The sequence below is a fragment of the Camelus ferus genome, chromosome 7 (genome assembly GCF_009834535.1).
Source record: "Camelus ferus isolate YT-003-E chromosome 7, BCGSAC_Cfer_1.0, whole genome shotgun sequence".
NCBI classification, from domain to species: Eukaryota; Metazoa; Chordata; class Mammalia; order Artiodactyla; family Camelidae; genus Camelus; species Camelus ferus.
In genome coordinates this window covers 61,877,913-61,902,121 of record NC_045702.1, presented here as the reverse complement: position 1 = coordinate 61,902,121, position 24,209 = coordinate 61,877,913, and the positions used below count along the sequence as shown (strand labels likewise).

Genomic DNA, 24,209 nt, shown 5'->3' with positions numbered 1-24,209 from the left:
ATCAGTGGCTTTCCACCCAAAGGTTTATCGTGATGCATGTGGACTCCTGATCATCTTAGTTTTGCCCCATTTGTGTCTTCATTCTGAGATGCAGGCTGAAAAAGTAGCTCCAATGTGGGGAGAAGAGCAAGAGCCGAACCATGTTATGACTCACTCTGATGTGGTACCCTGACTACTTCTGATGTATCATTGGTCATAGCAAGTCATGCTTGACTGTGGGAGAGAGAAGTGTAATTCTGCCACAGGAAGGCACTACCAGTCTGGGGCAATGGACGAGGATGCATAATTCTCTTACAGGGAGTGGAGGCGAGGAAGACCAGATTATTGGGGAAAATAATACAATCAACCTCATTTCAGTGGTTGTTTATATTTTTTACCTTACCTCATTGAAAAAAGACTAGAGATCATCATGTGGCTTTTTACTCTGCAAGGCATATAGTCACTCAAATCAAATCAAATTTAAAGCCACAGCAAAATTGAGGGGGAAATCATGTTTTATTCAGTTAAATGTAAATCTTCACTTCTTGTTAGGCATATGAAATGAAGAAACAGTGCCTTCTGCTATTCTCATTATCTAAGAAAGGGATATGGTAATGATAGAAATGTGTTGCTGGTGCAAAATTCAGAAGACAGTAACAACAAATTCTTAATAAAGATTATTGACCAACACAGTGTACGTTGTTTTCTGACAGTGGATTGTAGAAACAGGAAGACTGCTTTTTTGTGGGCCTATAAAGCCAGAGCAGTCCTGAGTAAAACCTTCTTCACGGAAGAGAATCTGACCGTTGTAATTTCAGTCTTCTTTACCACTAGATCTTTTACGAGAGTTGTGATTAGGAAACAATACTTAGTATGATAATTTAGCTTCCCTGTCCTTCGATTTAGGGCGAGATTTGGTGCTGTTATTATTCCTCTCAGTAGACTTTCATGCCTACCACTTTCTCTCTCCCTGGGATGTCTTTATCTTCATTTTGTACATATTCATTAAATAGAACTCTAAGGGAACCACTCACTAAGGGGTCTTCAACTTGTAAATGCACTATTCCACCCCCTGTTGTTATTGCATAGAGGTGCTTGAAGATTATAAACTGGCAAAGGTAGTGTCTCTTCTTAGAAATCCAGAAGTATGGTTGTATAAATAAGATAGATTAATTTTTGGTACCTGGGAAAATGAAGGAACTAACTATTCACTAGATAAGAGACACTAGAACATTAAAGGCATATTCAGAATGTCTTTTTAAAGTGGCATTTATTTGACAGATAATTAGCAGAGATTAAACAAAAAAGAGTGTTAATGGGGCTTCCCAGCCCCAAGTGGTACCTAAATCTGTTAGAACGGCTTAGGGAGCCTCTCACAAGTGCACAGGACTAATCAAAACACTTGCTTATGAGAAGAGAGAAGCCTGTCAGCCTGACCATTTCTTGCAGACTGAGGTGGAGAAATTTTAGGGAATGTGTCTCATCACTGAAGTAGCTTTGGTATCCAAGATTCTCTCTGTTGAGGCAACTCTCATTTGAGCAGGTATGATATGTTTCCAAAAAATCCATGCTTGTAAAAACTATAGATCGTACAACAAACGTATTACTTTAGCAGCTGGAAAAAATACACACCAGCACAGGCATCAGGATTTAACATTAAACCAGAATATGTACATCTAAAGGGACATTTAGTCATAGTGTGGTGAAAAGCAGCAGTCTCCTACCCACTGCTCCCGACCAGTAGCGTGGAGGCAATTTCCTGGTCTGTTTCTGTTTGTCTCTCTTCTAGTTGTAATTTCCCAGAAAAAAGGTGATGAGAAGTAAATGTTTTGAATCCTTGTCAGTCTAAATATGTCCTTATTCTGTTCTTTTACTGAATGACAATTTAGTTGTGTATAGAATTGCCAGTTAAAAATCACTTTTCTTCAGAAAGTTGAAATCTTTAATGTTCTATTAATTTTGTCCTCAGTGGTACCAATTTAAACTTTATAGCAGTTACATGAAGTAGAGTCAGCATCTGAGTTATTTGCTCATGTGGAAATTAAGCAAATGGCCTATTTTAACATCTTCTGCAGAAAAGCATTTTTTGATAGATATGCTTCGTTCCTTATTATTTCCTGTAAAAACAAAACACAGTTAGGGACTTGTTATTGTTTGTTATTTGATTCAGCCCATTTCCCATGCACCCTTCAAACACATTAACAAGTTTGTTAATGCAGAAATGTTTGTTTTTACATTATTTTTTCTGTAACTGTATCATGTGTTTAGAGAAAAAAGAATGGAATATCGGCATCTCCCAAAGGAAGGTGTGAGGAGGACGTGTTCTTGGCGCTTTGAGAGAATTGAGCTCTTGAATGATGTAGTGATAAAGACATGTTCTTAGCCTCTGACACAAGATTTCACAGGGCTGGGATTCAGGGGAATGGAAAGTGTCTTCCACGTGTCCTTTTTCTTCTTGTAATTTTACTTTTGCTATGTGCGTATAAGCTTATTAAAAAAAAACTATTTTTCTCAAGTACATTGTCTTTATTTTATTACACCTAAACATTTTTGAAGAAACTGTTTTAAGTGGACTCTCCAAGAAATGAGGAACTGTGTTGTGTGTTCGTATAGTGCCATTTGTAGAAGAGTATAGGAGTTCCATAAATATAAAACAAACAGTAAATAATGATAGGAAAAGTCTTTGCAGCTGTTATTTATATCAGTGGGGTCCAGTTGTACTTTCCAAGATATTATACCTGCTCTAGATCAGTGCTGTCCAGGACAGTAGGCACTAGCCACAGACAACTATTGAGTACTTGAAGCATGGGTGATGTGACTGAGGAATGTAATATTTTATTTAAAAAAATATTTTGGTAAAGTATTTTTATGGTTTCTTTGTAATTATAGACTAACAGATTTTGATTTTGTTCTACTTAATTTTATTTGTTTTCTTTTCAGGTAAATATATGCAGATGATGAACATTCTTAAACCAATTGCTTTTGATGTTATCCATTTCATGTCTCAGCTATTTGATTACTACTTGTATGCAATATATACCTTTTTTGGTCGGAATGATTCAGTAAGTCAACCTTTTGGGGGGGAAAGTCTGTTTCTTTTAAAATGTATTTTTTTTTAATGTAAAGTTTATTCTCTGTGTATAAAATATACAAATAACATTATTTTGGAAATTTTCCATCAAAAGTCCAACAAAATTATCAATAGCAGCTTTATGTCTGCCCAATTGCCTTCTTTATATATTAATTTTAAGCTTTGTTATGATAAACATATTGTATGTTATTCACATTTTTGGCAGAAAAAGTGCGGCGTCCGCTTCTAACCTTGGCATATTTGCAGTGAAAAGCGTGCAGGTTGCCTTGTTTAAATCTGGCCCAGTGTGTAATTATTACACGATAAATGAGCCATTTTACATATTGGCTAACAACCTTAGCAGGCACTACTACGTTCAGAAGATAATGGCAAATATTTATTAAAATAATTGAAAACCGTTAACTGAACCATCTGCCTGCCACAGAATTAATATTTCCTGTACTTCCTTTTTGTGTTTCCAAAGCTCTTGTTGAGTTTATCTTTTTCAACTCCTAAGGAGAACAACACAGTATTAAGCGGATAACTGTTCTGATATTTGGGAATTATTATATAGTCCACCTAGATATTTGACAGTTTTTGTATAAAAGCATACTGTTGCATCCTACGAATATATCATATACTAACTTTTTGTATACTATATTTTGTACCCTTTCAAAAATATGTGAATTTTAATGGATAACTATATTCATCATCTGGATGTTCATGTTCATGCTGTGATTACAAGTGTATCAAAGACACGATCTTTTAATGTGGGATCTGAATGTCCTGTCTTAATTCTGCAAAATTAGAGAGTACTAATACAATCAGAGAGTGCGTTGCTGTAGGATTTTTGTTGCTCTAAAATATGTATTAATTCTTTGCTCTTAATTTGGAAACTCAATAAATAAATATATATTTACATAGAAGCAGACATTCTAGAGTTGTAGCTAATTGTCAGAATCTTTTAGTCTTCTAGGTGAGCCTTACTGTGTCTCCCTGAGCTGTGCCTCTAGAACAGTGCTGTTCAATAGAAGTTTTGCCAGTAATGGAAATGTTCTATATTTGCTCTGCCCAATATAGTAGTCACAAGAAACATGTGGCTGTTGAGTACTTGAAATGTGACTGGTATGTTTGGGGACTAAGTTTTTCATTGTATTTGATTTTAGCTAATTTATCTTTAAATATAAATAGCCACGTATGACTTGTGACTATCATGTTGGTTAAAAGGGTTCTGGACCACAATTTTGATAAAATGGCTTAAGATAGAGTCCTTTGAAAACTTTTGGGAACTTTATGCTTTTGGATGTGATTTTCCAGCTGATTAGATACTAACACAGATTTGTTTACAGTGAGGGTTCCTGGAACCCGAGGAAGTTAGATAAGGGCCAATAAGTGCTCATGGTAAAAGGTGCTGCATATTTTATTTAGAATCTGTTATGTTTTCAAGAACACATTAATCTAATATTTTATACTAAAAGTATTTTCAATCCTGTAAGACTCAGTAAAAGGTATTTCATTGTATTCGGACAATTAATTATCAGTTATAAGGGTTTTTTTCTATCCTTAACCCGAGTGTCCACTCGTATATTGTATTAGAAACAGTTTGTATTATATGAACCAAAACAAAATGTGCACATAAGTGAGTATGTATGAATAAATACAGAATTTACTCTGCCTCTTACTTAAACTTTTTAACATGGGTACTCCTGCTTCCTTCCCAGAAGAGATAATTGTATGAGTGAATTTAGACAGATGCTGCTCGTGGACCAATAAGCATCCGTGCCCCAGGGGGTCTAGAAAGTCATTGGCTTGTATGTGAGATTCCTTCTGTTTATACTGATTACTCCAGAAGCTCCTGCTCTTCACTGAACTGGTTATAGCCTACTACATTATGCCCTGTTATATAGCCAATCCATGTGATTCTATTATAAAAATGGTACTTATAGTATTGCTTTATGGAGGTACCAATCTTCCATTGTTCAGCTCTTGAGTTATGTTTTCCTTGGTCCTTCCTGTTCTTTTTCTTTTGTGAAGACCATTCTGTAGCTTACCTTAATGCAGTAGTAAGCACATAGCATATTCTTAGGATACATGGATTAATGTGCTGGTTATTTCTTATCCAAGTAAATCTTACTAGGGTCCTTACTTGACAACAGTTTGTGAGCCTCATTTGAAGTTAACTTTTGTTAATGGAACTGTTTCTTTGTAGGGAGATTTGTTATCTAAACTTTTAAGAATGAATTAACTCCACTTCTGGGTATGAGGGACTGAGACCTTACTAGATGGTATTTCCTGCAGAAAGTAATTATAAAACCTGGATGTTATCCAAAAGGCAGCTTCCTGAAGATATTGGAGAGTGAGCAGAAGCATGTAGACTCTGGTGGGGGTTCATGCCAGTGGCTGGAGAAAAGGAAGCTAGAAAAATAAATTCCATCTCCATGGTTTTTAGCCCAGAAATAAGTGCAACCACGAGGCACACAAATGGAGGCAACCATAGGAAACCCTGCAGTCTTTCTGGCTGGGGAACCAGAAAAGTGAAGCCAGGAAACTGGGAACACTGAAAAGAGTAGGGGCAAGTTCAGAAGGGAGATAGTCAGAGAAGGGATCCCCAATTTCTGTCTACCCCCATGTCTGACTAACCCATGAACCATGTTTATGTGGAACAGACTGACTGTGGTCAATCAAAGAAAAAAGATCTGAACAGAGACTGAAGCTGCTGCATAAGAGATAGTTTGTAGTTCAACCTGGCCAAGCAAATTGCATACTGAGAACAAAGCAGTAGTTATCAGAGAAAAATAACAGAATCCAAAATTTCCAGAATCAAATTGATGATGCATTCCAACTTTACCTAAATACATGGAACCAAAAAAGTAGAATACACCCTTAAGTAAAAGGAAAAGCAATGTAGTCTTACCTCAAGATGTTGGAACTAAAGGATAGGATTTTAAATGGACTATTATAACTGTCTTCGATAAAGTAAAACAAAACATTTTAAATGCAGGAATATCTCAGTAGAGATATAAAAAGTTCTAGTAGAAACGGTATTGAAAAAACCAAAGATAATTCCTAAAACTGAAAAAAAAGATAATTTTTAGCAATTAAAAAAATTACTGAATGTACTTAATTCATACAGAATGAATTCTAATGAATTTAAACATTGAAATCATACAGAATATATTTTCTGATGACAGTGTTATTAAATTAGGAACCATGAACAATAAGATAACTAGGAAAACCTAAATATTTGGAAATTAAAGAACACGTCTAAGTAAAGATTGGGTTAAACAAGAAAGCACAAGAGAAATTAAAAGATATTTTGAACTGAATCATAATGAAAACACAACATATCAAAAGTTGTGAGATGCAGCTGTATCAGTGCTTAGAGGGAAGTATCCTGGTGTCCAGTATTTAGCTTCACTTCTTCTTTTGCAGTCTTTATGCCTTATATTTCTTGTCTTTCCTGTAAAGGCTAGGACCTCCAGTACAATGTAAAATTAAAGTGGTGAGAGTTGATATCCTTGTCCTGTTCCTCATCCCTCATCTATCCTAGACAGAAAGCATTGTGCCTTTCACCATTGGGTATGATGTTAGCTGTTTCATAGGTGCCCATAATCATGTTGAAGAAAGTGTCTTGTTACTAGTTTTTTGAATTTTTATCATGAAAGAATAAATTTAGTCAAATGCTTTTTCTCAATCTATTTAAATGATTATAACTTTCATTCCTAAAGAGAAATATATTAATATGGTGAGGTACATTGGTTAATTTCAAAATAGGATTTTAGGCTGTTAACCAACCTTGCATTCTCAAGACAGACACCACTAAGTCATGAATCAATTTGCTAATGGTTTCTTAAGGATTTAAGAAAATCTGTGTCCATGAAATTTATGAGTCTGTAGTTATATTTTCTTGTGGTATCTTTGGTTTAGGAGTCAGAGTAATAGTAGTCTCATAAAACAATTGGGAAACATTCTCCTTTCTTCTGTTTTCTGAGAGTCTACATAGGATTAATACTTTTTGAAGGTTTTTATTAAATTTAATCTAATAGCTGCTCAAGTTTTCTGTTTCTTCTTAGGTCAGTTTTTATAAGTCTGTCAAAGAATTTGACCATTTCATCTGGTTTGGTAGATTTATTAGCATAAAATTTTTCATAATATTCCCTTATTTTCCTTTTAATGTCTGAAGGATCTGTAGTGATAACCACTCTCTAATTCTTGATATTGAAAATATGTATCATCTCTGCTTTGTTTTTTCTGTATCAGTATGGCCCTTTGTATCCTTGGGCTCTTTAAGTATCTAAAAATCTTAAGTTTTGTAATTAAAAATAGTAACTTGTGGAAAGGAAATTCTGGTGAACTCTCTCCTGATAAATTCATTAGATTGATGTATGTTGGTATGACCTGTCAGTGCACATGTGTAAATAGTTCTCTTGTTCACTTGAGGCCTCAAGTTTGACTTCTCTTTTTGATGTTTTGGAATTTTTAAATGCATTTTGGAAACCCTCTGAAGGCTAAGTATCTGAGTGAAAACTCGGCACATACTTAATTTTGGCTACTTTGAAGTTATAACATTTGCAGGATTATCTCCAGAGCGATTTTACATGCCTTTCTTTTTCTTTTTCAGTTGGAATCAACAGGATTAGGCCTAAGTAGTAGTAGACTAAGAACAACTCTAAACAGAATACAGGAAAGCCTCATTGATCTGGTAAGTAATCAGTTGGAATCAATTCTTTTGGGTTACTTAAAATAGAAATTAGCCATCTAATCAGTTACATGTGAATGTATGTTATGTGTACATTGAGTACACTAACTGCCTATAGGACGTCACATGGAGATTTCTTATAGTCTGAAAGAGAAAGCTAGTACACATGAAAGAGTATGATATTTGCTCTACCTTCAGTGCATGCTCAAAGAGAAGAAAGGTTTATGCAAAATTAATGTCATAGAATGACTAACCAAGGAGGTGAGACTTATGCTAAACTTGGAAGAGCAGGTACGGGATTAATGGGGAAGGAGAGAAAGAATAGCAGTCAAATTAAGGTTCAGAGGCTGAGCAAGGGTCTTTAGGTGAGAGCAAGCTTGGCCCAAATTTTGGTAGGTCTTTGTGATGGGACACTGGTATATGCCAAAGAGTTGTGTTGCAAAGAGTGTTTAGGACCACTTTATAAATGGCCTTAACATTCAAGAAGTTTGTGATGAGTTGGCTGTGCAGTAGGGAGTCTGAATTCTTAAATGTGTCACATGATGAAATGCATATTTTAAAAAGATAGGTAGCAAAACAGAACTGACTCTCAGTAGTGGTTAAGCCAACGTAAACATTTAAAATAAAAAAATGTTCCCTAAGCTTGGCCACTATAGCCAGAGATTTTTGTTATTCAGTGCATTTCTCTGCATCTATGAGTTTTCCTTTATTCCTTCATCTACCCAAACAAGCGATTATTTTCCTTTTTTTTCTAATAAGCTCTACATTATGAGCCTATTTTTTTTTATTGAAGTTTTCATAAAGTAATGTAATCATTAATCCTTTTAAGAACTACTTTTTAGAATAATTAGTATGGGATGAGCATTTTTTTTTTTTAGTGCTGGAAAGTCATCAGTGCACAAAAGAGAGGTACTTCTCATCTTGGAGCCTGTATTTTACTGGGGCAGAGAGACATATAAATGTATAATAGCGTCAGATAATAAGTGCTAGGAAGAAAATGAAGCAGAGTGATAGGACAGTGACTTTTGAGCAGAGATACGAGTAAAGTAAAAGAAGCATGTGTTGATATTTCAGGTGAGCACTGTTTATGCAGAAGAAACAAACTGTATACATCTTACCCATCTCCCTTACCATTTGGACATCTTTTTGCCGAGCACTTACATTTTTGATATATATTCATATTCATAGCACTTACCTTGGCACACAGCATCTCTTCAACAAATATTTATAGAGTAAATGAATAAACTCTAGTCCTTGAGTTTGGTGTCTCCTGGTTTGTTTTCTTGGTTTTGTTGTCCACTTAATCCTGATCTTCTTTTTCAGAGTCAAGTCTCCTCGTTTGACACAGCCATCTATTTCCCTTTTTTTTAGGGGGAGGAGCGTCTCTGTTGTGTAAAATCCACTGGCTTTCAGTCCCATTGGCAGTTTATCTGTGTTTGGATTTTGCACTTCCTTTTTTGATACTTGTATAACCTTGACCTGTAGATCTTGTTTTCCAGATCTTAGTCCACAGCTGAAAATTTTCTTGTTTCTGGCCGAATGCCTCAAGATTGATGGGCTGAAATTTACCAGTAGAGTCATTGACTCTAGTGCTTCTCTGCCATTTCTGCTAGTTACTAGCTTATGATTGTCAAAACACAATTCCAGATCTGACCCTTAAGGCATGAATTTAATGCTGCAGATTTTGTCATATGGTGTGTAATGAACTAGCATGACCAAGTAAACAGTGGGGGCAAATTAGCTGTTCTTTGAGACAAGCTGCCACCCATCTACTGATAAATTGTATCTGTAGCATCTGTCAGACCAGTTCTGTGTTCACTGGATAAATTTTTTTCCCAAACTGGTGTAGTAGTCAGGTTTAGAAATGTGTTTATTAAAACCAACTATACACCTCTTCCCAAAAATGAGTAGATAGGTATACCTGTTTTTTTCTGTGGCGCCTTGTCTTTTCAAGGTATCTTTTCTTTAAGTCCCTATTCTCACCATCTGTTAAATCAAAGACTGCACCTTGGAACTGAAAACTATGGGAGCAGTCTTTCCTCCTTCAGTTTGTAAGGAACGCTGACCTTTGACAGAGCCTCTCCAGGGTCCTTACTCCTCTAATGGATAAGACTCTACAGCAATACAGTAGAAGTTTTTCTGAAAATTTCCATCAGTTTCCAATGTTAATACATGTTAAATTATTACTAATACTGATAAGCATTGTTTTATTATTTTTAAAAATATTTTTTCATAAGCTGCTATATAAGTATTCTTCACTTCATTAATTTGCATCTACATTGGCAGAGAACATTAATTGGTTTCTTGCTATTCAATGCATTCTTTGGCTATTAAAATAATTTATAGCCGAATCAATATGGAACCACTGAATGCAAGTAGTATTTTTCCTTATATTTCTCCTATGTGTTAGTTAAAACTTTAGTAAGAACTTTTTTGGTAATTTTATTATCTCTCTCTCTATATATCTTCTAAGTTGTGCTTCTCTTTAAGTTGTAAAAGGCGCAAAATGGGATCATTATATTCTTAAAAATGCGACCTGAAATTCTTTGATATAAATTCACTGTAAACTAAAAAACTTTGACACATCAAATAAAAGTCTAAGAAAAGTAGTCTTATAGTAGATGAATAGGAAAGGATGTTAGTGTAGGGTGATAATGGTACCAGAAATGTGAATTTTTAGTTATGTACTTGATGACGCCAAATTGTTAGCTTTAAGACCTTTGGCCAACTTTAATCTTTGACAATAAAAATATATTTTAAATTGATCCAGAAATATCCATAAATAGGAATTCTCTTTGTATTGGTGCATTAGTGGCAGGAAAGGCTGAAAATGTTAACTTTTCACTGTGACAATAAAGGTTGATTAGGGTTTCATTTCTTAAAGTCTTTCCTGTACTGGTATAAGCTGAAACACAGATCCTATCTTGGAGCTTTTCTGTTTAAGTACACAATAAGCACATACCATTACTTATGTCAGCTTCACATTTTGGTGACTCTCTTGCTCTCTTCAAGCGTATTTCCCTAAATGGATCTGTTTTTGAAGGTAGACCCATCAAGACTTGTTGATGGATTATAAGAGGGGTTTGACACTGAGAAGAGTCAAGGATGGCACCTAACTTCTGGAGAATGGAGGTGCCGTTACTGGGGATGGTTGAGACTTTTAGGAGGGGCACATCTGAGGAGGACATCAAGAATTCAGTTTCAGATACATTAAATGCACTACTGGTGAGAGAGGCCAGGGCTCATATATAAATCTTGAGGTATTGCCATGTGGATGGGATTTAAGCTGTGGGGCTAGATGAAGTCATCTAGGGAGTAGAATGTAAGTCTCAGGACTGAACTTTGGGGACATTCCCATATTTAAAAGTCAGGGGGAGTTTTCAGAGATGGATATTCAGAGTTGATTGTTGGATTTGGCCATAAGGAGGCCAATGGGAACCTTGAAAACTCTTTCTTTGGCATGGGGCAGACAAAAGCCTGATTGGAATAGGCTTGAAGAACAATAGGAGAGAAAGAGAAGATTCTTACCATCACCTCCTAATTGAGGGCCTGTTGATGCCAAGAGGCATGCCAAGGACTTGAAATGCAAAGAGGGTGAAATTGGTTCCTACCCTCCAAGAACTCATAGTGAGGTAGGGGGAGTCAGAAAACAACAACTGATAAAGTACACTTTATGATGCCTCATACAGGTATACGTGTATGTATAGGTAATGTTAACACACGTAAGATACTTATTCTTCTTGGGAGACTGAGAAAGTTACAGAAAGGAGGCAATAATATGAGCTCAGACTTAAAAAATGAGGTAAGAGCTAGGCAGACAAGAGAGAACTGGTAAGATGGGAATGTCAGTAGGACAGGTGTAGCAAACAGTCCAGAGGGTCTAGACCTTAGCAGGTAGAGAGATTATCTTGAAATGAGGCTGGCAAGGTAGCCATTTGTAAAGGAGTATTATCTTGGCAACAAGTTTAGGCTTTTTTCCTGTAAGAAAGGGATTGTCAATTGAAACTTTTAAATTAGGGAGTGGTATGATCACATCTCCATTTTAGAAAGATCACCTAGGTATTATTGAAAGATAAACCAGTTGACTGTGTGGAATGTGGAGTAAAAGCAGGAGAAGCTAGAGGGACTACTGGGGACATTTAGAATAGTCCAGTCAAGGATGCTGTGGGGCCTTGGTCTTGATGAAGTAGTGACATGAGGAACAAACCACAGAGGTGTCTGTTTAGGCATGATGGAGGTGAGAAAGGGTTGCCAAGGATGATCCTAAAGTTCTTCACTTGGACAGCCTAGATGTGGTTAAATAGCCACCAAAGTAAATTAAATAGCATAGGCAACCAACTGGTACCAAACAGTATGTAATTTTATGATTTTTTTTTTTTTTTTTTGGCAGAAGTTGGGTGATTATTTTCCTTTTTAGTTGAAGGAAATGAATAATGGAGCTGTGACATTGATTAATTTGCATTGTTCCCTTATCTGGATTCTCCTTAGAGAAAGCATAGTTGTTTCCACTTTTAAATGCGAATTGAGTAATTCGAGATTGAAGAGAGACAATACCTTTCGTAGAAAATAAGGTATAAGAAAGAACTAAAGAAGAATAAAACCATTTTCTAACTTGAAAGATTTTATAATGTTTTATGTCCATTTTGCTAAATTTATAAACCTAATTACACTACCAGCCTCCTATGCATGTGATGTGTCTTTTGTTCGTAAGGAAAATGTTAGAGATTTGTGACTATTGGTAATTGATTTAAAAAGTAATGTAGATTTATATTTTGTACACTTTTAGACTTGTTTGTATTCAATTTTTGTGCTATAATTTTCTTTGAGGATCTTTTAAGGTTCAGTCCATTCTGCTTTTTGGACATCCCTTCCTTTTATTTCCATTGACCATCTTCAGATCAATAGTCTGTCCCTAGACATTTACAATACAGTTGATTCTGTTTCAGTTTAGAACTATATTTCAGTCCTGCCTTCTTGGGATTATACCGAAGTTATACTTCAGTGTGGAAATGGTTAATCACAATATAATTTTATCAGCTTGGTTCTGGAGGGGCAGCCTCCTTTCCCTCATTCACAAGCTGCTGAAGGGCGTCTCACTACTGTCTCTGTGAAATGTCTGACAAGTCATGAGGATTCTTTGTATTGGTCTACTTCAGGTCCTGTGCAGATAATAGCGTATGGAGTTTTGGATCATTTCCTTAGTATAAAAAGGAAAGTTTTAGTAGTTAGAGAATATAAAAGAAGGAAGAAGAACTGAAACTAAGTGTAATTAGTATATGCCTAAGTGTATTTTAATTACAGTTCCAGTTTGTAAAGTCACGTGGTTTATTGCTGTTAGATTTGCTACTTCAGTCTGCGTGTGTATGTATGTTCTATTTTTAGGAAGTTTTAACTGATCCTACTGCCACACTCACAGCAGCAGAAGAGAGAAAGGAGAAGGTGCCGAGCCCTCACCTCAGTCACCTGGTGGTTTTGACATCTGGGGATACACTGTATGGGTTGGCGGAAAGAGTGGTAGCCACAGAATCCTTGTAAGTTGTCAAAAACAGTTGTTTGCCATTAAATATTTAAGAAAGGTTGTAAGAGTAAGCATGGTATAATTATCCTGCTAGCTTACATACATCTTCTACTTCTAAATATCACTTATGTTTTTCTGAGAAGTATATCCTAAGATAGATTACCAATCGAGTTTTAAAACTGCATGGCTGATTTTCAGGTATATAAATGGAAGGAAGGAAACCTTTTAAGTTTCAATCTTTAGCAACGTGATCCTTGCTTTAAGTAAGACTTTAGAAAAGCATGTTATACTGTAGTACTTTATGTTTCCCCATTGAATTATGATTCCAGAGAAACAGTAGTTACATTGTCACTTTAGTGTTAATGTAGTCAACCCTTGACATCAGCAGGAGTGCCTCCTGACCTTTGTAAATCCCCAAATTCTTTAATAAAATTAAAGCATGTAACTTCTTCCATAAAATGTAGTCCAGTGTAATTCAAGAGTTTCTGTGTGCATAACTAAAAGTAGAGAGAAGTAGTATGGCTGCCCGCAGCCTTCCAGCCAGATGACTCCCCCTTGTGTACACCAGCCTCCTAGCCTGAAGTTCACGTGCGTGTCTCAACCCAGTCCCAGTGTGTTGCCTGTTAGGAATGTTTGGCTAAGTTCTGAAAAGTGTCAGGTGTTAAATCTGTGAATTCACAGATCTGTTGTGTGTAATTACATGGCATCTTTAAAAGAAATCCTTTCAAAAAATACTGTTGTATTCTTTCTTCAGTCTTTTGTGTTATCTGTGCTCATATCTTACATGCAAAGCAGCATAATTCTGCACCTTTTGGTAACCAGATTAACTCCTTTGAAAGTTGGCTGCCTTTCACATCAGATCACGTTCAGTGATAAACTTAGCATCAATTTTTGTGTGAATTGTAAATGAGTATGTCAGGTAGTAATGCAAGATAGTTCTTTAAAATGGAAAATAATGTTAATTGTTAAACTTTTGCTCAGGGATCTTAAAGATTCGTTATAGAGAAATATTGACAGGCTCTAAAACCTGTGTTTTGTTTACACGGCGGGTTATTTATTCCCTTTAGAGTATTCTTGGCTGAACAGTTCGAGTTCCTTCAGCCGCATCTGGATGCTGTGATGCCAGCGGTCAAAAAACCCTTTCTTCAGCAGTTTTATTCCCAGGTCAGACATGTATTGTATATCATTTCAACTGTGAGCAAGATGGGGCTGTCACACATTATTCAGGGGTTTTTTTTATTAGTGGTCAGTCTCCCAACCCGAGGAGAGCTTGATTAGAGTGTTCTTTTATTCAGTCATGAATTCCTGTATTAAATAATTACTTATTGAGCACCTCATATAGCTTTTAGTCTAGTGGAAGAGCAATTAAAGCTGTATTTACAATAAAGTAAAATTGGGGGAAAGAAACAGTGTCAGGGTATTTAACCTTGACTGGAGGAAGGGCGGGGTGTGGTTGGAAGAAGGTTGTCCAGGAAGGCTGTCATGAGGAAATAATGTTTAAGCTGGACCAACAAGAAAGAGGGTGAATCAGGAGAATGTTGTGCACTAAAGGGAGTAGCTTACATGAAGATCTGCAGATGAGAGGGAGCATGGTGCATGTGAGCAGCTGAGGAAAACTCAAATTGCCAGAACAAGAAAGAGGGCTAGTGATGAGGAAAATGGCTGGGGTGATTCAGCAGAAACAGCATGATGTACGGCGCTCCAGGCCAGGAGTTGGACTTTGTGTCGAGGGTGCTGGGAAGCTGCTAGAGAATTTGGAACAGGTGGTGAGTAGCATGGTCAGGTGTATATTTTGTTTAGAAAGAGGAGCTCGGGGGCAGTTGGAAGAACGGACTTTAGATGGCAACCCTTGAGGCTGGAGACCAGCTCAAAGGCTGTCAGACTAATGCAAGTGAGAGATGGTGGAATCTTGAGGTGTGGTTTGGAGGCGGGAGTGGAAATGAAGAGAAACTGAAAGAACTTGAGAAGTATTTGCTAGTCTCCAGTGAAAGTCTGTAGTTCTTTTATAGTTGTATTGTCAGTGGACTAAAGTTTATTGAATGTCTCAAAATATGTTTTGAGTCTGACCTTTGTGCATGAGTTAAAAGTATTTTCATAATTTAAAACTTCAAGTATATATATATAGTTTTATTTTCAGATGTGATGTGTACAAGAAATAGGAACAAAGTATTCTTTATAAATTTGATACTTTGGGAAACTTTGTTTTCATTTCTGTGAAATTTATTTCAGACAGTCTCAACGGCCAGTGAACTACGCAAACCAATTTACTGGATTGTAGCTGGTAAAGCCATTGATTATGAACAGATGTTGCTCCTCATGGCTAATGTGAAATGGGATATAAAAGAAATTATGTCACAGCACAACATATACGTAGATGCGTTGTTGAAGGCAAGTACTCTGGGAAACATCTTTGTTAAAGACAGTTCTGCTAAGGAGACTGTTCCTGTAATTGTGATAGCTCTGAAGTTACAGCTGAGATTATAGCTATTACCACATGCCAGCATTCCCGTGATATTAACGTCCCTGAGATGGATTAGGCTTTCTTTCCGAATTGTGTGTTCTTTTAGAGCCAAGAATACTTCGTAGGTGTTTTGTTTCTGCTCACTAATTTCCCGTTTTGAGTTAGAGTTTGATTAGCGTGTCTTGACTTGCTTTCATATTATGTGATCTCAATAGCCATGACTGAAGTGACAAGAAGATATTTCTGTTTAATTAGAAGAATTTCTATAGTTGAGTGGGTGTATTCACTAGTAAGAGACTACCTTCATGATTATTCTAAGTTGTTTTTTTCCAGCAGTCATATTACTTTTGCAGTGTGTCATGCAAACACTTTTGTGTTTAATGATTTACATTTATAAGTTTTCTGGAAAGAATTGTGGGGTTTTTTTCATTATGCATTAAGAGATATTTCTAAATCAACTGGCAAGTGCCATGCACTGATCTAGGTGCTGGCAATATAGTTGTGAATTGAGGAACTTACACGTCATCAAGGAATTTACATGCCAGTGAGGGGACAGCAGTAAAGAGATATGTTAATATATAATATGTCAGGTGATGAATAGTCCTGTGAAAAAATAACCAGCCAAACAGGGATAGACAGTGGCAAAGTATGGTGAGTCATAAAGTGAGAATTGAGGAGCGGCCTGAAGGAAGTGAGGAAATGGACCGTGTGCATGTCTGAGGTGAGGAAAGAGCATCTGAGAAAATGAAAACAGCTTTCAGAAAAGTTTTGCTTTTCATATTTGTCAGTGAAAAGAAAATTGGCCCTTCATACCTCCTGACTTATCTCATTTACACAAACATTCTTACCTGCTTAGTCCAAGTCGATAAATAATAGCCTGGGACTCTTGAGAACCAGTAAACAAAGTCGGAGATCAAAACAGATAGCAGCAGAATTCATCGGGTTTGCCAACTCCCAGCGACCTAGGGGACCCTCCTGGAGGGCTGGGTTGAGGACTGTGGGGCTGTCCCCAGACTCAAGGAACCACAGGTACGGGTGCTAATCATAATCAGTTAGCAGGATCTAGGCATTAGCATGAGATCTAAGGGTGCTCTGTAATTGCCAACCTGAAAGAACTTTGATTTCTAGGCACCCAGGAGATGTCAGCTGGGAATTTTAATTTGGAATGTAGAAGATGAATGTTGTTTATAAATAATCACACCTCTTTTTTTTTTTTAAACAATTCTACTTTTGAAAAGTTGATTCTATTTTTTATAACTTGCTGATTATAGTACTTATGGGGATGCAAGAAGAAAGAGACTTGTGCCCTCAGTGAACATGCATACAAGAAGGAGGCTACTTGCGTCAGTCATTCTTAATTCCAAGAAACAATATATAAAAAAGAACCAATGTTACTTTCTTTCATAAAGGAACTTTTATGATAACTTTTGTTCTTTCTGTTACTTTTCCAAGTCCAAACCTTTAGGTAAAAGCAGACTGCATTTGTTGCCCCAAAAGAATCAAAAGTAAAATGAAGTGGTTTTATTATTCATTTAACAACAAGCATTCTTGAACATTGAATTTAGCAATGAGTAGAATGACATTTTATATAGTAAGCATATGCATTTATCTTTTAACTATTAATGAAAATAACTGAATTCTGACTCTTGAAATCTAAAGCAGAGTTTAGTGAATAATAAATACAGTAGCAGATACTGCTGTTCTACTGGATTCATGAAATGAAAAAAAGAGCACTATTTGCTTCCTTTGATTTTCTAAAGTAAGCTGAATGGATTGAAGGTCCACTTCTTTTTCATAAAAGTTGAGAGCAGTTAACTGTCAAAAATAAATCATGAAAAAATTGTGATTTAGGAAGACTCAGATAAGCAAAGGATAACCCACCAATCATGTGATAACTTGACTGGTGATGATCAGATTAGATTTTTTTCCACCTGTATGTTACTAGGAAATTGGAACGCATGCCAGTCTCGACTTGATAAGCATTCTGTAGCTTCTCTATCAAGGAAACGAAAGAAAAAAAATATCATTTTAGGTCTTGTTAAGTTTATTTCAACTACGTTGTCAAGGAAGGATTAACGGCATTTACGTTTGTAAATGAACATATTTAGATGATGGTAGTCCAGAGAAATCAGAAATAAATTTATTGAAGAGTGAACCATCTGCTGCTTCCATGTAATTGTTGGAAATGTGTAAATTAGTTACATATATTATAATTTTTAGTAGAGTGGTATTATAAAAGTTACTAATAAGTAGTAAAAGTGGTTGTATTTTTTCTATAGTTCAGTTTTTCTATAGTTAATGAGACAATATGGGGGTTTTTTTGTGCTAAAATTTACAGCTATTACATGACTTTTGAATCACTCAGTATGTAATAGTTTTACTTTAAAAATGTTTAGGAAAGAGAATAATTTATCAGATTGCTCTCTAAGGAGTATAGTTACAAATTACAAATAGTTTACTCTGAGTCGAAAGCTCATTAAAACACTTGTAAAATCTGGGTTTCTTGAAGATATTTTTAAAGACCTATTATGTTATTAAGCCTTTTTAATCCATACTGACAGAAAAATTTGAAATGTAGAAACATTTGAACATTGTTATTTAATCAGTTAATGACACTTACTTCCTTTGAAAAGAAATGTCATGTACACTGTATTACAACATAATTTATTCAATTTGATACACTTGAAAAAAAGACTTCACACTAAGTCCAAATTATCTTTGGCATTATCTCTTTTTGTTTTACTTGACTTCATTCTGAGTCTTTTTAAATCTTTTTTGCCACTAAGATAGGAGAGCAATGTAGCATTATAATTATATTCACATATGGCCATGATCTTTGTCTTCTTAGGAATTTGAGCAGTTTAACATGAGGTTAAATGAAGTTTCTAAGAGAGTTCGGATACCCTTGCCCGTGTCTAATATACTTTGGGAACATTGTATACGCCTGGCTAATAGAACTATTGTGGAAGGGTAAGTTCTTCAGGAAAGCATTATCCGATTCTTCAGTGATAAATCATAATATATGAATAACATTATATGTCATCACTAATGGATGGAGAGAACAGGTAGAGATAGTGATAAGTAGCAGACAGTCCCATAATAATTCAGGTTTGATTTTGGAATATAATTTGGGAAGAAACCTTCAGCCCCACTGTGTCCTCCCTTTTTCTTTTCTTGCTTAGAAACAGCTAGTAGAACAGTGAGGAATGCAGCATCTAATGGATGTCTGAAAGTAATCATTATTATAACCTAATAATACAATTATGATGATGATTATACGTAACATTCATTGAACACTATATGTCATTTACTGAACTAAGGACTTTGTAAGATTCTGTTATCAATCTTAACATAAATTGTCAATAATGGTATTTTTCTCTGTGTTTTATCAACAGAGAGAGAGCCTAGCCTCAGAAAATCAAGGCTTAATGAGGTTAAGTCACTTATCCAAGTTCACAGTTTTTAAATGTAGAGAATGCTTATGAGTGCCTGAGTTTCTAATGGCAAAATCAGTCCTCGTAACCACTATGTCATTGTTAATGATATCATTATTATAACACTGTAAACTATAGAAATCTTTCATTTTTTTTTAGTTTACAGATCTAAAGTAATTTTCCCATTCACTCAGAGACCCTGCCCACGACATCTGGAACGCAGTTAAGAATCAGTAATACATTTAAAATATTCCTGGAAAGCAGATCGCTATTTCAAAGATGATTCACAGTGATCTAGAACTGCACATCAGTTGAATGTTCACACTATCATTCTCTATATCATTTCTCTTCAGTTCTTATTTGTTCTATAAAAAGAAAAAAGAAAAAAAAAAAGAATGTGTTAGAAGTTAGAAAGTGGAAGGTGACCGTGACAAGCTGACAACAGCCTTGGCATTTTGTATTGAAACCGAAAGTGCTGTAAATCCCACAGAGGCTCTGTGTCAGCAGTCATGACTGGAAAGTACTCCTAATAAACTTGTTTAATAGTAGAAACATGAATTACAAATGTTATATTTCTGTATAAAACACTTTTTATTAAAAAAAAGAAAGAGAGATGGGTAACTTCAAATGATATAAACAACTATTCTTGCAGATTTCCTTAGGGGAGGTACCTTGATTCCTATGGTTGGATTCTCCACATATTGTCTGATTGAAGAAATATTACTTATGAATAATAAAATGTTGTACTGTTAGGGTTAGCGTATTTACTCGTATTACTAGTCCACCTTTGAACACACAGTTTTTCAGTGTTGTGGGGTGTCAGAATAAGTTTCTAAAGTGTCTTATTATGAAAACTGTGTAAATAATTTCTACGTTTATATGCTCCTGTGTTTCTTGGGTTTGCTGAATGTTTATGGGAGAGTTATTTCATTTTTTTCTTTGCTTTAAGTGGTTAAAATATTGAAGAGTTTTATGATGCTAAGATTACTTGGGAATATTCATAGCTTAGTTTTATACATAATTCTTGGCAGCCAGATTAACTGGAATACCAGCGTTAACTGTCTTACAGAGGATTATGTTAATTGAACGTGCACAACTATAGTCTGCAGTGCAGCAGCAAAGAGCCTTATAGGTCATTTGATCTCTTTGCTTTGCAAGTGAGGAGCCTGAGGCCCAGGCAGGAAAAATGACTACTGAGTGACAGGGCCTAGAACACAACCCCATCCTTCTGACTCAAGGCTCATGTGTTCTTTTTCCTGTAATCCTCTTGTGGAATGTCACCAAATGTGGGTTAGAGAAAAGTTTAAGTACCTGAACGCTTCTTTTTCTAACCATTCCATCATTTATGTTTTTTAAAATTATTATTGTGTATCTTAGATATGCCAACGTCAAGAAGTGTAGTAATGAGGGTCGTGCCTTGATGCAATTGGACTTTCAACAGTTTTTAATGAAACTTGAAAAACTAACAGATATTAGACCCATTCCCGATAAAGAATTTGTGGAGACCTATATTAAAGCCTACTACCTAACTGAGAATGACATGGAACGCTGGATCAAAGAGCACAGGGTGAGAGCTGCGAAGCAGTTAATTCCATTTTTACTCCTTTTCCTTTGTGCTGTTCTTGTCTGGTGTATGATATAATTCAAAATCGTGAGGGTGAAATAGAAAATTTGCTTTTTTAGCATGAGCTCCTTAGAGCTGGTCTTTACGATACTCACAGTCTGTGCAGTGTGCCCTTTGCCTAATCAGATCCTTTTGAGACTTTGTGAACTGTAACAGTAATTACCTGGAGAGATAGCCCCAGTTTGAACTTTAGCTGTGTTTATCCTTAGGCTGTGTTGTAGGAAAAGGCTGCAGATGGTTAACATCAAGACAGATTGAATATAACAACATTGAAAAGATTCACAGGCTAAAGTCTTACAGGGCTCAAACTGTCTTGCAGCCCTCAACACTGAATGGGCGACAGCCTCAACACACTGACATGTAGTAGTGATGATTAGATTTATTAGTATTTAAATAGTTGAGTTTTAACTTCATCCTACCTTAGATCTTACATTTTACCATAAGTATAGATGAGATTATTTTTCTTTTGTGTAGATATAAATAAGTAGAGAAAATTACTATTTATAACAAGTGCTATTTAGGATGCTGAATTTTTGACACAGTTCGACTCAAGTATCACCAGAGCATGCTCAATACAGGAATCTTTTCTGTACAATTGTATCATTTGTCTAGATAGACAGTATGTGAAGACAGATTTAACGAAAATATGAGAAGTGTTAAAATTATCATCAAATCTGATTCCATCACTTACTCTAGTGTTCACATTTATTTATGCTATAAACATCATGGGTAAAAGCTAAGTAAATTTTTATTTCGTTTTACTGGGTAAGAAAGTGAGGAATTACTTACATTTACTTTATCAGGCTCATTCTTTCTAGTTTCAACAGTCTAGAAAAATGAAATGAGTTTTAGCCAGAAACATTAGCCTGAGTGTTGCATAAATGTGCCTACTGTACGTACAGCAGTTTCAGATCTTTGAGAGCAAAGTAGAAACATATGTGCTATTTTCAGTGACTGATCAGTGCACCAGAATTGAGCAAAATGTCACCACTTTAGTCCCACTGATCTCTGTCGTTTGAGAACCACAGTGCTAAACCAGATGCAGATGGACTGCTGAATGTTGCTAGAATCCATTTACTGTAGTGAGCTGTAAACACTTTGGGGCTGGTACTGAGGAAGGCGTTGGGTAGGAGGACAAGTAGCTGAGAAGAAAAGGCACAGCTCTTAGGGATCCAATTTGATGTGAGGACAATGCCTGTTGGCGAGTTTCTTTTAATACAGTGGGCTAAAAATTTTAGGTTAGTATTTTAGAAGAACCCTAACTAACTGATACTTGTAATTGATTGAAATTTGCCCAGCCGCAGGGATTGTCCTGTTTTCCAGAGAATTTGCCACAGTGTCTACTGCAGTGCTTGGGTGGTGCTTTCTAAATGTTGAGTGATGACTTGAGAGAATTCCCCGGGTACTTACAGGTACTCTCAGAGATCACATACACAAACTGAGCAGTTTGCTAATTTTTTTAAATGAACTCTTCCTCTTATTTTGAAATTGCACTGTCTTTATTGGTTACCTCCAGTGAAGACCTGTTCTTTTCTCATTAGATGATAGTTCACAACTCTCTTCCCCTAGCTGAACTCTTGCTATTCATCCTCCAGTAACAAGTCAAGTTGTAAAACTTTCTGATGAGTTCCATTCATCCTCATCCTAATAACTTATCTGAAATTCAGGAACCAAATAGGTTTGTGCAGCACAAAATGCTTATACAGTTGACCCTTGGGCAACATGGACTTGAACTTTACAGGTCCACTTATATGCAAATTTTTTTCAGTAGTAAATGCCACAGTACTCCACAGTCCTCAGTTGGTTGAATCCTTGGATAGGATGGCCAACTATAAATTATGTGCAGTTTTGACTGTGTGGAAGATTGGCACCCCTAACTCCTGCGTTGTTCAAGGGTCAGCTGTAGTCTTAATTTTACTTTCTAGCTGCCAATTACAATACAAGGGTTTAAAAACCAGTAACTTTCTGATCTTTGTTACCTTATTCATTTATTGTATCTCAGAAGAGTTGTTCTGTGCTTGGAGATTTTTTTTCTTTTACCTAAAATGTTGGCAAAATGTACCACGCCAGAAACTACTTAGTAGCATTTTAAAAATTTGAGATGTCAGTGTATTTTGATAACTTAATAACAAAGACTCTCACAGAAACAAGCATAGAGTGTGAACTTAAAAGTAGCAAGAAGCATAGGCATGTTATCTGCCATATCACTTCAAGACTCTAGTGCTTCTTGTTTCAAATGTGTACTAAGGTGTCCTTACTCCCTGCTCTTACAGCTCTGTACCTAGTTTCTCTTCCATGTTTCAACTACAGTTTCCATTGCTTTTCACTGGTTTGTAGTGCTCAGTAACTAGCTACCAAGACTCGAATAGCTCTCTGCCTGTTCTTTTTTTTTTTTTTTTTTTCGCATTGATCACATACGTGTGTTTTAGTGTACTAAATCTGAATCTTCTTTTTCCGAGCAGGAGTATTCAACGAAGCAGCTGACCAATCTGGTAAATGTTTGCCTGGGATCCCATATCAATAAGAAAGCAAGACAAAAACTTCTGTCTGCTATAGATGATATAGACAGACCCAAAAGATAAGGAACACAGTTCTGTTTCCTCAGTGGCATTGATCTTCTCTCAACATATATGACACGAAAGCCAATTTTTCATGCACTCGTGACAACTGTCTTAAGAAAACTCTGTGCGTGTTCTTTCCAACTAGGAAGTGGGAAACATCAAAGTTTGTGTGGTGTTCTCAAATGACTTTTATATGCCCTGCTCTCTCCTCTCCAATTTTCAGTCTCATTTGTTGTATTCCTTTCTTGTAATATTGCCTCATCATAACTATTGTTATGTGACTACAGCTACACATTTTACTAAAGAATGTACCATAAGTATATTATTAGAAGAAACAGTGACAGCACAGCACATTCATGGGCAGTTTTGGAGAATGAATTTATGTTGGCATTTTTCTACCCTCTGAATTTGGTTCATATGAGAGGGCTAATGTACAGTATCTCCTAATTATGAACACTGCATGACAATTGAAAAGTACATGTAAGTGAAGTAGTTGAAAAATCAGTATGCTGTCTGTGTTTTAAAATGTCAAAGTTGTGCTGGAGTTAATTTGGTTATGGCACAGTGATCATAAATGATGAAATTAAATAAATATTATAATCTAACATGATCAACCTATGTGAGACTGCATTTTGATATTTTTCCACAGCAGGCAGATTTCATGAAACTATAATGGAATTTTTTTTAGCATGTTCTAATTTTAATGGTCTTATATCCTGAAACCAGTGGTGAAAAGTAATTTCATTGGGCACACCTATTCATTGCCTGAGTAGCATGCAGAATGGTGATTGTGGGAGTTCCGTCTTTTCCTTCCTTCTTTCCTTCCTCCCTTCCTTTTTTAAATATGGGATACTTTTTCATAG

At 35.9% G+C, this 24,209-nt stretch overlaps 1 protein-coding gene across 2 annotated transcripts in view; it reads left to right on the top strand.

Moving 5' to 3' along the window:
- Window positions 1–23,964, top strand: part of VPS50 (VPS50 subunit of EARP/GARPII complex) — a 105,811-nt gene extending 81,847 nt beyond the window's left edge. For both annotated transcript variants that reach the window (XM_006187033.3, XM_032483991.1), the window contains 8 exons: window positions 2,920–3,041; window positions 7,671–7,751; window positions 13,131–13,279; window positions 14,334–14,430; window positions 15,496–15,654; window positions 18,576–18,697; window positions 20,539–20,728; window positions 23,248–23,964. In XM_006187033.3, coding sequence (XP_006187095.1) covers window positions 2,920–3,041; window positions 7,671–7,751; window positions 13,131–13,279; window positions 14,334–14,430; window positions 15,496–15,654; window positions 18,576–18,697; window positions 20,539–20,728; window positions 23,248–23,367 — 1,040 coding nt within the window. In that variant the 3' untranslated portion in view covers window positions 23,368–23,964. The remainder of the gene's footprint in view (window positions 1–2,919; window positions 3,042–7,670; window positions 7,752–13,130; window positions 13,280–14,333; window positions 14,431–15,495; window positions 15,655–18,575; window positions 18,698–20,538; window positions 20,729–23,247) is intronic.
- The last annotated feature ends 245 nt before the right edge of the window (window positions 23,965–24,209 follow it).